The sequence below is a fragment of the Phacochoerus africanus genome, chromosome 8 (genome assembly GCF_016906955.1).
Source record: "Phacochoerus africanus isolate WHEZ1 chromosome 8, ROS_Pafr_v1, whole genome shotgun sequence".
Lineage (NCBI taxonomy): Eukaryota > Metazoa > Chordata > Mammalia > Artiodactyla > Suidae > Phacochoerus > Phacochoerus africanus.
The window spans coordinates 95,637,557-95,654,161 of record NC_062551.1 but is presented as its reverse complement, the minus strand read 5'-3'; the positions used below and the strand labels follow the sequence as shown (position 1 = coordinate 95,654,161).

The 16,605-nt window shown below is 42.4% G+C and overlaps 1 protein-coding gene across 1 annotated transcript in view; it reads right to left on the bottom strand.

Annotated features, from left to right (window-relative positions):
* Positions 1-7,962: 7,962 nt before the first annotated feature.
* The window catches only part of ZMPSTE24 (zinc metallopeptidase STE24), a 48,153-nt gene continuing 39,510 nt past the window's right edge, over positions 7,963-16,605 (bottom strand). The window contains 4 exon segments of the mRNA XM_047793514.1: positions 7,963-9,686; positions 12,633-12,776; positions 14,311-14,345; positions 14,348-14,414. Coding sequence (XP_047649470.1) covers positions 9,462-9,686; positions 12,633-12,776; positions 14,311-14,345; positions 14,348-14,414 — 471 coding nt within the window. The 3' untranslated portion in view covers positions 7,963-9,461.

Below are 16,605 nucleotides of genomic sequence, written 5' to 3'. Positions count from 1 at the left end.
CAGCTGGGCAAGGATTCAGCCGTGCCTCATTTATCCGGTAGAGCCCACTCTGTCTTTCCAGGGCCTGGTGCACAGGAGGGCCTCACTGAGTTCTGGCCCCTGTACTGGCCCTGGGGGAGAAGCTGGCAGCCAGGATGGGAAGACCTGGCTCTTGCCTTCCAGGGGTTCTGAGGCCCATGAGAAAAAGACCTGGACCTGGATGAGAAGAGCAGAAGGGACATTCACTCATGTCACTTTCACTGAGGGGACATCTAAGAGAGACTGGCTCAGATCCGATGTGTATTCCTGCGGCTCCCAGCCTCATAGCTGTGTAGACCAGCAAAGTTGCTCCAAGTAGCACGAGAAGGAAAGGACATGGCAGGCGCCTCTGACCAAAGCAATGATGGGAGCTTTTGAGTGGCCAGTCCCTTTGTTCCATTACTGAGTTGGGCATGAAGCGTTCTGCCTGCTCCTCCTGGAGACATAGGACTCCAGCCTGAGGTCCAGCATTTGCTGAAGCTTGGACCCTCCTACACTGCACCGTAAACCTGGCTGTAAGTCCCCACCTATACTGGAGCAGCCTTCTCTTTCTCTGGCCAGCAGAGGCAGAGAACACCCCTCAAAAGCCCCCCCTACCCACCCCCCCCAACACACACACATTTGCTTCGGCAAATCCTGAATCCCAGCATCCCAGAACCCCAAGAAGCTGCCACTGCTGCTGTGGCTGCTGGGGAAGCCCTTGGGATGCAGAGAGGATCCAGGGCTCAGTGGAGGGGAAGAGATGAAGTGGCTCTCAGACATTTCATACCTGGTGGGAAGGAAGTGCGCCCTTCCCGAGGCCAAGTCACTTTACTTGTTCTGGTGTCTGAAAGCTTGGGCTCCGAGAGCCAGTCTGTTCCTTGAGATTTCCTCGTGCACTGGCCCTGGGCCTCCTCTCTGTGACTTTCCTTGTTCCTTTCTGTGACTTCCAGGTCCCATGGAAGATTTCAGTTACCACAGAGAAGCTGATGACTGGCAGATCTTAGGCAGAGTTATATACCTCATGCCTTGTGACTCAGGCATGTGAAGGGTCAGCAGGGGCTGATTTCTAGGGACTAGTGGCTGGTAGCTTTTCTAATACTTCCTGGAGGGTGGTTCACTCAGGAAAAACCCACATCCTTACTGTGCTCTACATGCCTCCCAGAAGCCTCTCTGACTGCACATCCAAGCTCAGACCCTGGTACATTCCACGCCAGCCCCTGCACTGCTCCTCAGACATGCTGGGCCACAGACACGCTATCTACACCTCTGCCTGGAATGTTCTCCAAAATACCATGGTCAGCAACCTTACCTCAGGTCTTCTCATCCCCACCCCAATATTCCACATACCCATCTTGTGCTTTACCATTTTTCCTTAGCACTTATCACTGTTCAACACACAATATATAACATATGACATAGAAGCCCACAAGGGCAGAAATTTTGACCTCATTTGCTGCTCCTTTCCCAGCACACAAATCAGTGCCTGGTACAGATCTAAGGTAAAACATGGTGACTAGGAGTTCCCGTCGTGGCACAGCAGAAACAAATCTGACTAGGAACCATGAGGCTGCGGGTTCAATCTCTGGCCGTGCTCAGCAGGTTAAGGATCTGGCATTGCCGTGAGCTGTGGTGTGGGTCGTAGACCTGGCTCGGATCCCACATTGCTGTGACTGTGGTGTAGGCCGGCAGCTACAGCTCCGATTAGACCCCTAGCCTGGGAACCACCATGTGCCACAGGTGCGGCTCTAAGAAGATGAAAGACAAAACAACAACAACAACAACAACAACAACAACAACAAAAAAAACGGAAAAGAGAACATGGTGACTATTGCTGATAGGACTATATTGTATAATTGAACTTTGCTAAGAGGGTAGAACTTAAATGTTTCACACATGCAATCAATCAAAAAATAATATATGTATAAATATGAAAAAAATCATTTAGAAAGATTAAAATAAGTAAATAAAATTTCAAAAACGAAACCACAAAACAAGGAGTTCCCGTCGTGGCACAGCAGGTTAAGAATCTGACTAGTATCCGTGAGGATGTGGTTTCCTTCCCTAGCCCCAGTCAGTGGGTTAAGGATCTGGTGTTGCCATGAGCTGTGGCATAAGTTGCAGATGTGGCTTGTACCTGGCATTGCTGTGGCTGTGGTGTAGGCTGGCAACTGTAGCTCCGAGTCGACCCTAGCCTGGGAACCTCCATATGCCACATGTGTAGCCCTAAAAAAAGAAAAAAAAAAACACCAAAAAAAACAAGCAAACAAAAAGCACCACAAAACAAAACCCCAAATAGTGTCTGGCACATAGCAAGGGCTCAGTAACATAATTCCTAAATGAATGAATATGTTCAGGATCCTTAAAGAAGTCCCCACAAATCCTCATATTGGGAAGGAAGGGATTCGCTCTGAGCCTGTGAGGGCTGAGGCGTGCTGCAAGATGGCCTAGAGCAACCCGGGTTATTCCTTCCACTGCCAGCAATATGGTGCCCCTGGGGAGGGGCTGGTGCTTAGAAGCAGATAAGTCCTCAGCCAGATAAGCACTGGCAAGAGCAGTGGAGCAGCAGATTCCCCCAGGATAAATGGAGGGCTGGTTTCTTATCCATAAAGCCACAGCCTTGGTTAATGAGCCTGTCATGTTGGCCATGAGGTCACAACCAACTAAACTCAAATGGATGAGGTGCCCTCTCTGATAAGCACCTCCAACTCAACCTTCCAAAACTGAAGTCAAAACTAATGTCACCCCCCTCCCCCAACCTGCTCCTTCAGGGTCCCCTATTTTCGTCACTAGTTCTACCACTTACCAGGTGCCTGAGGCCTGAAGCCTGCATCATCTTTAACTCCTTCTGCCTCACCCCTTACTGCAAATTCATCTCCAACCCTGTTGATCTCTCCTTTTCACTCATTTGTTTGGCAAATATTCATGCATTCCCTAAGTGCTATTCTTTGTCTCCCCAACTAGGATGTAAGCTCTCTGCAGCAGCAGGTTTTGTGCTGTTTCTGCTGTACCCTCAGAGCCTACAGTACCGTATGGTATTTAGCAGGAACTTAAGCTATATTGGCTAAATAAATGACAGTATTATTCAAGACAATTTCCATTTGCTTTATTGCGGCACACACGCCCCGTATGCCCAACTGTCTTCCTCTCCAGCCTCATTTCTCACTCCTAACTTCTCCTTTAACTCCTAAATGCCCCATGTTCCCATGGTTTTGTACCTCTGTCCCGGAAATGCCACCCCTGCCCTTCCTCTAGTGATCCTCTCCTCACCCCAACTGCCAGCTGGATTAGACGCTTCTGTTTTTGTCCTTATTTACACCCACAGCAATTATGGTGAATTATTAATATCAGTATTAACAATTATTATTATTAACTAGTTACTGAGCTCTTACTATCGGCTACTGTGATAAACACTCTGAAAACATGATCTCATTCTACCCTTACGACAGCCCCACAAAGCAAGTATTATCCTCAGTCTGTTAAAAAAAATCCTCTCTCAAATGGGCATATGTATGACTGGCTCACTTTGTTGTACAGCAGAAATTACCACAATCTTGTAAATTAACTATACTTCAATAAAACTTTTAAAAAAATGGAGTTCTCACTGTGGCGCAGCAGAAATGAATCTGACTGGGAACCATAAGGTTGCAGGTTTGATCCCTGGCCTCACTCAGTGGGTTGAGGATCCAGCGTTGCTGTGAGCTGTGGTGCACGTTGCAGACGCAGCTTGGATTTGGTGTGGCTGTGGCTGTGGAGTAGGCCGGCAGCTATAGCTCCTATCGGACCCCTAGCCTGGGAACCTCCATATGCTACGAGTTCAGTCTGAAAAAAGAAAAAAGACAAAAGACAAAAAAAAAGAATAACAGCCAGAAACAAACAAACAAGAAAACCCAAAAAACCTCTCTCTCTCAATCCCATGTCTGCCTACAGCTGCCATCCCATATTTTTGCTCCCTTTTATGGGAATAAAAGATTGTCTAATTTGGTTTTCTAGCTCACCATACTGTCTTTATCAGATTCCTTCGCTGGCTCCCCATCTCCCCAGTATCTGAAAGTTGGCACCACATGGCTTGGTCCTTGGACCAAATCTTTTCCCCTCATTCCTCTCATGATCTCACTCAGTCTTGTGGCTTTAAATTTCATCTAAACATCCCTGGTGACACCTTCCCCTTAACTCATTTATCCAACTGCCTCCCCAACATCTCCCCTTAGATGTCTAGCGGACATGTCAATTTTAACATGTCAAAAGTGTTAAAATGCTCTGCTGCTCCCAAATCCACCCCCCTCTGTCCACTTCCCCAGCCTTTCTGTTACTTTAGCTAAATATGCTGGAGGCGTCCTCTACTCCACCTTTTTTCTAGCACCTCACATCTGATCCATCAGCAAATACTGTTGTCTCCACCTTCAAAATAGTTCCAGATTGCAGCCACTTTTCATCACTTCCCCAACTGCCACAGTTTCAGTCTCCAGTCTCCTTTTTTTTTTTTTTTTGGCCTTTTAGGGCTGCACCCATGGCATATGGAGGTTCCCAGGCTAGGAGTCAATCAGAGCTACAGCTGCTGGCCTACACCACAGCCACAGCAACGTGGGATCTGAGCCACATCTGCAATCTACACCACAGCTCTCGGCAACACCGGATCCTTACCCCACTGATCGAGGCCAGGGACTGAACCCACAACCTCATGGTTCCTAGTCGGATTCATTTCTGCTGCGCCACGATGGGAACTCCACAGTCTCTGTTTTTATTTCTTGCCATGAGTCCTGCAAGAGCCTCCTGACTAGACCCCTGCTTATATCCTTGCTCCCTAACGTAGCAGCTAGTGATCCTGTTAAAACTTAGATCATGTCACTCTCTGGTCCCAAACCCTCCAAATGGCTTCCACCGCAGTCTAATAAGAGCCTGAGTCCCTCCAGTGGCCTGCAAAGCCCTGTAAAATCTGCTGCATCTCTACCTCTCAGACTTTATCTCCCGCCATTTCTTTCCAGAACACCCCAACCCGGTTGCTCTGGCTTTCTGGTGTTCCTCACACCCCAGGCTCACTCCCACAGCCAGGCCTTTGCGCTTGCTCTCCCCCTCAAACACCAGCTTAAAACACCTACTCACTTCAAGCATTACCTTCAGGGACACCTTTTCATGACCTATTTAAAACTGCAACTTCCCTCCTCTCCCACCCACAAATACCTCAGGCCCTTCTTTTCTTCTAAGACACGGGATCACAATTTGATAGCTATTTTATGTATTCTGATTGTCTATTTCCCCACACTAGGATGTAAGCACCATGAGATGGGGATTTTTCTATCATTTACTTACTAATGTATTTTCCAGCACCTAGAGCAGAGCTTGGTACCGGGCAGGGGCAACAGTGATGGAGAAATGAAAGCTCAGTCCAGCTTCTTACCCAAGGTCTTCCTAGTTAAGTGGTATGTTGCAGTCTAAGCCCTGCCCTGGATCTTAACCCTAAGTTAATCTTTCCTGTTTGCCAATCATCAGGCAGAGAGCCAGAGAGGAGCTCTACCCTGAAGGCGCAGGCGGTTAACAGATGCCAGCTTCATTCTGCTCACTGGGTGCGGATGGTCCTGGTGCCACAGGTTTACAGAACACACGGGGGTATCTTCCTATCTGTCTCTGGTCAAAATTGTTTGGGAAACCCTCCTCCCTGGAGACCAGCCTGGAGAATAAGAGCCAGAAATTTTCCTATCCATACTGTCTGGAAATGGCTATACCATCCCACCATGGATGATTTCTGCCTTTCCACCAAACCACACACAGCCTGACACAAAAGTTACTTGTCCACATCACTGAGATCCTGAATCAGGAGTTTTTGGAAAGAAGTTCTCTGTAATTTTCTTGGTAGAGCATCTATGACAGAACCTAAGGCCCTCAAGGCAAGCTTTCTGCTAAGGTAAAGCTTTTCTGCAAATGATGATAGAAGACTCAAAACAGGAGTTCCCGTCGTGGCGCAGTGGTTAACGAATACGACTAGGAACCATGAGGTTGCAGGTTTGGTCCCTGCCCTTGCTCAGTGGGTTAACGATCCGGCGTTGCCACGAGCTGTGGTGTAGGTTGCAGACGCAGCTCGGATCCCGCGTTGCTGTGGCTCTGGCGTAGGCTGGCGGCTACAGCTCTGATTCGACCCCTAGCCTGGGAACCTCCATATGCCGCAGGAACGGCCCAAGAAATAGCAAAAAGACCCAAAAAAAAAAAAAAAGAAGACTCAAAACAGTGTATCTGATACAGATGGCCGGCAAACACATGAAAAAATGCTTAACATCGTTGATTTTAAGAGAAATGCAAATCAAAACTACCATGAGATACCACCTCACACCAGTCAGAATGGCCATCATTAATAAATCCACAAATAACAAATGTTGGAGGGGTTGTGGAGAAAAGGGAACCTTCCTGCACTGTTGGTGGGAATGTAAACTGGTACAGCCACTATGGAGAACAGTTTGGAGATACCTTAGAAATCTATACATAGAACTTCCATATGACCCCGCAATCCCACTCTTGGGCATACATCCGGACAAAACTCTACTTAAAAGAGACACATGCACCCACATGTTCATTGCAGCCCTATTCACAATAGCCAGGACAAGGAAACAACCCAAATGTCCATCAACAAATGATTGGATTAGGAAGATGTGGTATCGACACACAATGGAATACTACTCAGCCATAAAAAAGGATGACATAATGCCATTTGCAGCAACATGGATGGAACTAGAGAATCTCATACTGAGTGAAATGAGCCGGAAAGACAAAGACAAATACCATATGATATCACTTATAACTGGAATCTACTATCCAGCACAAATGAACATCTCCTCAGAAAAGAAAATCATAGACGTGGAGAAAAGACTTGTGGCTGCCTGATGGGAGGGGGAGGAAGTGGGAGGGATCGGGAGCTTGGGCTTATCAGACACAACTTAGAATAGATTTACAAGGAGATCCTGCTGAGTAGCATTGAGAACTTTGTCTAGATACTCATGTTGCAACAGAACAAAGGGTGGGGAAAAAAATGTAATTGTAATGTATACATGTAAGGATAACTTGATCCCCTTGCTGTACAGTGGGAAAATAAAAAAATTAAAAAATTAAAAAAACAGTTTATCTGTACAAAAGAATTCAAGATTGATGACAAAATCCAAGCGGAAGAAGGTGTCCTCAGGGAGGAGAAAAACCACAGAAAGGACTGGGGGGTAACCGTGAGAACATACAGATAAAGGATAAGCTGGGAGCATCACTGGTACTAAACTCACTGGGTTAGTCCCAGCTTCTGTCCTAAACAGAGGTGAATTCATTAGCAGCTCTCAGACTTCAGCAAAGGGCGAAGTCAGATAAAGGCAGATACACGCCCAACAGGTCTCCGCCTTAGACTGAGGAATCCACCCGCTGAGGTCATGCCATTTTATCTGAGGCCTGGATCTACTTCATTCTGTCCCTTGCACATCCAAGCATTAGGATGCAGAGTGCCACCTCTTTCCCTCCTTGGCTGGCCTCCCTACTCCTTCCCCTGATTGATCCATACCTCAGGAACCTACCAGTATCCTCTGGCCATCCCCACGCCTTCCATAAACTATAGGTGATGAGGTCAAAACAATGACATATGAAAAAGCTATTTACTGCTGCCACATGTGAGGAAGACTAAAGAGGCAGCAGTACAAACCAAACAGGCCCAAGACAATGTGAGCTTAGAGATATGGAGAGGGCTGGTTCCGAATGACACTTCTGAGGAAACATCAGCAAGAACTGGTGGCACTCTGGAGCGGAGCAGGAGGAAGGCGCTGAACGGGACTCCCGGGGGGAGGCGCAGCGATGGTGCTGCCGTGACTCAGCACCAGGGCCGTTTCTCCACACTACTCTTCATGTACTATATAGCACTCGGTTCCTCTAGGGTAACAAACATACATCTAGGTAACAAATGACAGACAAACATTGTCAAATTAAAGACGAAGCACATCCATCTGCATTGGCAATGTTTAATGTTTCACTTGTGCAGAACTGAAATTTGTATTTAAAGGCACAGAAGGAAGGAAAGGCAGTTATCACAGCATGAATTCACAGATAAAAGATGCTGGATAAAATCAAGGGTCTGTTCCTCTTTAGCCTTAGGAAAATAAATAATGCAGTACTAAACTAAATCTTTATTTTTGTTATAGTTCCATGTAAAGACATCACCCAAATATCAGCTGAGCAAAAGACTTTCTGGCCAGATACCAAGCGTGCACAGTTGATCCCATTTTGGAATAAATGCCCAGCAGGTACACATCACCATGGGTAGAAGCCCTAGGCACAAGCTCAGGCCTCACTCAGAAAGTGGACAGAGATGTGAAGTAGTCAAACACGCAGCTTTGAAAACTGGAAATTTTTCATGACATTTGTTTCGAAAATAAAAATTTTCTGTATATCAAGAACTATAATTTTCTCAAATGGAATCAGGCCTGATTAAACAGTATTTATGACTTACTGATAAAAATTAGAAAAATAAAAATTGAAACTCTTCTGTCCTTGAAAGATATAGAAAATTATATATTTTTCCTATAACATCATAAGAGAATCATCAGTATTTCACACTTATGTCTCTTAAAAATGCCATTTCTTCTTCTTTCCACATTCTCCCACATTAAAAATAGCAAAACCTGTTCAATATGGCAATTTCTGCTAAATAAAAGGATGCACTATTCATTCAATACAAGAGTGTGAGTGAGAAAAAGCTGAATGCTTGGAAAAATATGAGTTTACCCCTAAAGGGATGATACCTACCAGGTGGAAAGTAAGATAAAGACCGAGACTTCCTTAAAAACAAAATCCAATGATTTAAAACATTCTGTACATAATTTCTAATTTCAAAGCACTATTGGAAACTCCTGATCAGTGTATAGCCACAGGGGGAAGAGAGAAATCTGGTAGAACAGTAGACAGCATATTTCTAACTACTTTCATTTACACAACAGCAGCCTTACCAGTTACTGTCTTTCTTCCTTATGTAAAACACTGATTGGCCAGCTTAAATCATAACAGCATGAAAGTAAAAATAAGTCTCGACTTAGGTATGAGCACAGTGATTCAGGATCACTGTTTCTGCCTTACAGGGAGGATTCAGAGGTGGTGTTCCCTTTTAAACATAAGCCCCCAAACACCTTATATGGAGGTTCCACATAAGCACAAAAATAAAACAACTTCTGTACTTTCTCAAATAATTTTACAAGTTGATGGTAAACTAGATTTTAAAGATAAAACTATGCCTTTAAAAACTGTAAGCCTCAAAATTTATCCAGTGTTTTCTTCAAGAAATGGATTATTAAAATCATTTTTGAAATGAGATATTAAATGCATTTAAATCTTGGCTTGTCTGTACGTAATAATTTTTCTTTAAAAAAAAATGTTTAAAAACATCAAGAGCCAGAACATGCTGCCAGGACAGAAATAATCAGAAATGTCTTCAGTTGCAGACCCTGGGCAACTCAGTCTTGTTTTGAATTTTTCAAAGCTTGAAGTCTCTCTAGTAGTGGAGGATGAGAATAATGCCACATGGAAAACAACCAGTCAGAAACAGGGAATCCCAAGTTATCTTTGTTTAGTTTGATTAAAGCAGAATATAAGTCTTTAGCCTTCCCAAGTTTCTTGGCAAATGCATCAGCTTGAAACTCAAATCTGCGGCTTAGGACGGTTAGGCAAAAAGAAAGAACCTGAAAAAGTAAATAAAAGCATTTTAACCACTGTTCCTCTCTTTGTTGTCACTAAAGGTCTCATGAGCCAAGACTTGTAGAGGAAGTTCAGCTCAGGATAAGAGAAACGGCAGGCCAAGAGAAATATCACCAGCACTTAGGGGACCTAGGGTGGGAAACTATTATAAATTGAGCCTTTCCCCCTAAATAAACAGACCAGAAACAGATATACATCCAAAGAAATGTCAGTCTTAACAAAGAAATACTATTTTCAGAGACTCTGCCATGTGCCAGGCACGGAGATGGCACTTTACATCATCCCCAGCAATCCTACAAGCTAGTCGTTCTTCCTTCTGTTCTACAGATAAGCAAGGTGGATCTCAGGGAGCGGGGGGTAACTTGTCTGTGCCCGCACAGCTAGAAGGTGAAATCCTTGAGGACTCTGAAGCCCATGGACACCATTCTCATCAGTTAGAGGTAATGTGGTGATTTATATTCAAACTCTTTTTCTTTTTTAAAAACTATTCTTGCTCACTTATCCACCTTTAAATGAGAATGACAGTCTTCACCAAGAACATTCTAAATCTAGATATACACTAAAGACTCTAATAACACTCTCAAAATAGACTTTCCTAAAGCGTTCTGAGCTATGGTAGCTTCATCAGAATAAATATTCAGTCTCCGAAGGTGACTACCATGAAGGGGACAAATTTCCCTGGAAAAATATAAACTTCTGAAGGAAAAATAATCTGTCTGCATACTGAAGTATTACCAGTTGAATGACATGATATCTACGTCTTACCTTAAAATACACCAGCAATAAAACAACAAACAAAAAGTTTCAAGTCTCTCATCTGTACCTCTTATTGCCATAGCAGATAAAATATTTCGACATAAAGTCTGGGAGTTCCTGATACCTTCTCAGGTATGTTCAAAGCTAGTACCTGAATTCTACCTGAAATTTCTTTCCAAATCTTAAATGCACTTTTTTGGGGTCAAAATCATTAACCAGTATGTAAGTAAGTATGTATGTATGTATATATCTGTCTATCTCCTGATTTCAAGTATCCTAGGCAAACTGTTCCTTGAATCACACACAAATAAAAACATAAATGGATACTAACTTGCACCTATCTACTCTGCTGTAGGTTTCCAAGCTCTTCTTGACAGAGTAATTTTCCCATTTTCCCCAGGAAAATATCTCTTTCCCATCATGACCCCTTAAACGATGACATTAAATGTAAGACTTTCTGTTTAAATATTTAGTCTTTCCCATCATGACGATGGGAAAACGTCCCTTAAACGATGACATTAAATGTAAGACTTTCTGTTTAAATATCTAGTCTTTCTGAAACAAAGAGGCTCATCAAGGTTTTTAAAGCAGTTGCTAATATCTCTGTGAATTAATCCTATTTCAAATTACTCTAATACCCCACATTCACTCAGACATTTTCTGAAGCAAACTCAACCACTCAATATGAGGAAACACAGCCAAAAACTCTAAGAGGCCAAATTAGATGTCCAAAGGATAACCACTAACATCACTGCCTTATTTATAAGAAGACACTTATACTCAGTCAGACATTTATACTCTAGTAACTCTTACTTAACTAGCTTGATTATCTATTTCCCAGTCTGTGAAACTTAGAAAATCAGAAACAGATAATGACTGTAACAGAAAGTCACACTGATATTATATTAGCAAGGATCATCAGCCTGACAATGAGAGAACAGATAAGAAAATCAGGTAAATAGATAAATAAATAGCACAACTGCTTAAATAGCAGAGTAGTCAGGGGCATTTGGTATACATAGCTCAATGCCCTAAAGATAGTCCTGAATTGTGACTTAAGACAGAAATGACAATATCATTATAAAGTGTTCTCTTTACCTCTTTAAGAAGTAACCATCTATATACAGCATTTTATAAGTATACTCAACAAAAGTTAAAATAAAAAATTAAAGCATTTATAGTTTAAAGATAATAAATCTCATTTCTCAGTTTTCTGGAAAATGCATGTAGATTCGGTGGACAATGATTTACAAATATGATCTATTCCTCTCCATTTTTCTCTCCTGGTGCCTTACACCACACCCACACCCACTTTTTTTTTTTTTTTTGTCTGCAGTGTGTAGCAACTTGATGTGGGATATTAGTTCCCAGATTAGGGATTGAAACTGGGTCGCAGTAAATCCAGTCTTAACCGCCAGACCACCAAGGAACTCCACACCCCAAACTTTTATGGAGAAACAATTAAAACTTTAACTCTACAACCTGTCCCAAGAAAGAATTCTTCTGAATGGAGATATCTCAAGATCCCCAAGAGGATTTCTTGGCTTAATTTGGAAGTCTAATCAATTAGTATCATGGCATTCTGCCATCACCAGATTTATTAACATTCCTTCTCATTAATCCATGTCTTATCACATATATGCAGTCCCCATACTCAGCAATCATGGAGCAGTGGTTCTTAAACTTCACTTATAATAAAACACCCAGTTCTGACTCAGAGGGTCTGGGGTGGGAGCCTGAGGCTATTATGAAACAAGCAGTCAGAGAACACAATCAAAGAAACACTGTCATACAGCTTCCCTGATCCAGTTGTACATATACTCAATTATTATTCGATTTTCACCCAAGCACTGGTGAATATGAATATGTGGTCTAGGACACCGTGTTCCAATAGTTAATCTGCATCTATCAAGTCTCTTAGGTGCACATTGCATCAAGGTTTTCATCATTAAAGTCTAATTTTCCACTCTTCCCCCCCTAACAACATGCAAGCAGTTATTTGGGATTGGGCTTTTGTGCTACTGTCTTATACTGGCCAGTAAACCAAGGGATCGAAACTTTGTTTCACCTGCCTGTTAAAACTAGAGTTTTGTTTCTTTTTCCACAACCCTAAATGTTCTAGATTTGAAACAGGCAAGGGTATATGTGAGATAATTTTAAAGAGTATACATTACCTCATTATAAGGTGAAAAAATAAACTGGAAGATGATCAATAGTCCAATTAGAGTAGGTTGGCTGTCATAAAAACCAAATGCAACAAAAAGCTCCTTTCGACCAATTAATACAGCAAACAAGAAAAAACACAGGAAAGAATTCACCTAGAAAGAAGGATACAAAATTTCCAAGTTATCACCAGGCTAATCTCACTGTAGGATCAGTAGTACCAAAAAAGTAGAACAAGACATCATGATGTGATTTTTTTCTGTGATTACAGAAAATATATTTAGGTAATTTTTTATTCTAGAAGGAAAAAAGGGCTGAGTTGAAGATAAATATATTAATTCATTGTTAGTGAACAAATAATGGTTTGGCTGGACGATAAGACCTTGGAGCAAACTGGAGGATGGCTACCAAGGAGATCTGGAAAAGAAGTACATAGAAAAACTTCCAAAATCAGCCCAGAGCATGATGGTACCTTGGTCTAATGTGAATGTTCACCGGAAGTGTTCCACGGCTCTCTGAATTATCAGTGGAAGAGATACCGCTCTGTGGGTGTTAGCCAGCTTCTCTCCCCAACCACTCTAGGACGTGGTCAAGGGCTCATGAACAAAGTGGCCACAGTGATAGGGACAGAGACAAGGCATTAATCAACAGCAGAGACATCCCCTACCTGCTAAGAGCCCAATCTATCAGAAGAGACACTCAACCCCAGCCCTGATAAGGTAACCTCAAGGAGCATCCCACCACACTCACGGTAAGCTGAGGCTACTGGACTCCTTCCTTCATGAAAGGAGCAGTTATTTTCCTTACTAGACTGACTACTTATGTTAAATGTGGATTTGGACTTATTTAATGTCTTATTCACTGCCATGTATCCATACAACATAGCTTCAAGCCAAGGAACTCATTTTTATACCTATAGATGTGAGGAATCAGGAAAATGCCTATAGGGGAATACAAGTCTTCTGTAATCCATCAACCAGAACAAGCTGGACTTTTAGAAAGGTACAAAGACCCATTTGAGACTCAGTTGAGTTTTCTTCTTTATATTTACTACCTTTTCCAATTTCTTTTCAATGGATGAATAACGACCTTTTTTTTTGGCCGCACCTGGCCAGGGAGTGAGTCCAAGCCATAGCTATGCCACACCTGTGGCAACACCGGATCCTTGACCCACTATGCCAGGCTGGGAATCAAACCTATACCTCTGCAGCAATCCAAGCAACTGCAGAGATAGCACTGGATCCTTAACCCACTGTACCACAGCAGGAACTCCTGTAATGACTGTTTTAAAAGAGAAAAATGTTTTAAAAAAGGATTTCAATGTCTAACTTATCTAGGCTTCCTCCTTTTGATCTTCACAGCTCCTTTAGCTGAGCAACTCAGGAGGTGGTGACGATGATGATGATAACAACAGATATTTATACAGTACTTATCACATTCCAGGTACCACTCCAGACTCTTTACCTGTTAACTTATTTAATTCTTACATCAGTCCTATGAGGCATCATCACTCAATAAGGGCATGGAGATAGAGAGAGGCTCAGGAACTGGCCTGAGTCCACAGAGATAGTAAGTCAGGTAGCCTGGCTACAGCATCTGTCTTAATCTCTCTACTATATGAACTCTCCTGCCTGCTATGCTTATCATGACTATCCCGCCAGAAAAAGGGAACTGTCATTCCAAACTTACCTGGCTAATAACAATATTTTTGACCGTGTGTCCCACTTCCAGTGCCCCAGTTCATGGCCTAGTACAGCAAGCACCTCCTCATTTTTACATCCTTGCTTCTTATTCTGAATCAAAGAACAAATTGAAAATAAATTATCAAGATATCAAGAAACTTCAAAAAATTTATAACTTTTAACCTAGTAAGAGCCCTTCTTAGATTCTAACTTAAGGCAACAATCAGACTTTTATGCAAAACTCTTCATCCACTTAACAAAACATTCTCTGAACCACTCCATGTTAAACACAGGGTCAAGCTAGCTTAAACACAGAATCATGAACAAGACAGACATATTCCAACTTCATGAAGCTTACAGTCCAAGTTAGATTAGAAAAAATGTAAGTCTTTATCCATGGGACAATAGTTAAATAAATCATGACAAAGTCATATGACAGCCATATTATGAACCAATTAGAAATTTTGCTTTCAAAGATTATGCTGTAACATGGGAAACTGCTCATGATAGATAGTGCCAAGTAACATTTATGTTATACACCCATTTGAAATGTTTTCAAAGATTGTGTTCTGACATGAGGAAGTGGTTCATTGGGTGAAGAAGGCAGGAAACAAAATTTAAAATACATAGTATGATTCCAATTATGAAAAATGCATATATGTATGCAAAAATACACAAATGCAGAAAATAGACTGAAAGCATATCAAACTCTAACAGCAGCTTTTTCTATACAGTAGAATTATAGTGCAGTTTTTTTTTTTTTTTTTTGGCCCTGCCTGTAGCATGTTGAAGTTCTGGGAGCCAAAGGGTCAGATCGATTGACCTGAGCCACAGCAGTGACAACTGTCAGATCTTTAACCCACTGAGCCACCAGGGAACTCCAGTGATGTTTAACTCTTTTTATCTTTTTCCTATTTTCCAAATTATTTACAAATTTGCACATGAACCTTATGACCTACAAAAATACACGAATTGCTGTTTTAAAAAATGTGACCTAGAAAAAGACAAAAAACAATTAAAATTTAAAAAAGGAGGTGCTCTGTGGCACAGTGGGTCAAGGATCTGGCCTTGTCACTGCAGTGGCTCAGGTTGCTGCTGCGGCACAAGTTTGATCCCTGGCCAGGGAACTTCCACACGCCACAGGCATGGCCAAACAAAACAAAACAAAAAACCACACACAAATAAAAAAACCCCTGAGACCTTCAAGTTAAGATGGCATAAGGAATATTCACATCTAGTTTTATTCCCTCCAAAACCCCCAGTAAACCTACATTAAGGGCCACACCCACAGCATATGGAGGTTTCCAGGCTAGGGTCAAATCGGAGCTATAGCCGCTGGCCTACGCCAGAGCCATAGCAACGAAGGATCCAAGCCGCGTCTGCAACCTACACCACAGCTCACGGCAATGCTGGATCCTTAACCCACTGAGCAAGGCCAGGGATCGAACCCGCCATCTCATATTTCCTAGTCGGATTCGTTAACCACTGCGCCACGACGGGAACTCCTATATATATTCTTCTTTTTTTTTTTTTTTTTGCATTACAGTACTAAGTTTTATTGTAAGTATAGTGATTTGTTAACCGTTCTCTCTGTATCCTAGCATGTTTAAGCATTTTTTTTTTTTTCCCCACTGTACAGCAAGGGGGTCAGGTTATCCTTACATGTATACATTACAATTACATTTTTCCCCCAGCCTTTCTTCTGTTGCAACATGAGTATCTAGACAAAGATCTCAATGCTATTCAGCAGGATCTCCTTGTAAATCTATTCTAAGTTGTGTCTGATAAGCCCAAGCTCCCGATCCCTCCCACTCCCTCCCCCTACCCCTCCCATCAGGCAGCCACAAGTCTCTTCTCCAAGTCCATGATTTGCTTTTCTGAGGAGATGTTCATTTGTGCTGGATATTAGATTCCAGTTATGAGTGATATCATATGGTATTTGTCTTTGTCTTTCTGGCTCATTTCACTCAGTATGAGATTCTCTAGCTCCATCCATGTTGCTGCAAATTATATTCTTCTTTATATTCTTTTCCATCATGATCTAGCCCAAGAGATTGGATATAACTCCCTGTGCTGTACAGTAGGACATTGTTGTTAAAATTTAATGTTAAAATTTTTCAGGAGTTTCCATTGTGGCGCAGAGGAAATGAACCCAACTAGTTTCCATAAGGATATGGGTTCGATCCCTTGCCTCACTCAGTGGGTAGGGGATCCAGCATTGCTGTGAGTTGCAGTATAGATCACAGATATGGCTCAGATCCTGAGTTGCTGTGGCCATGGTGTAGGCTGGCAGCTGTAGCTC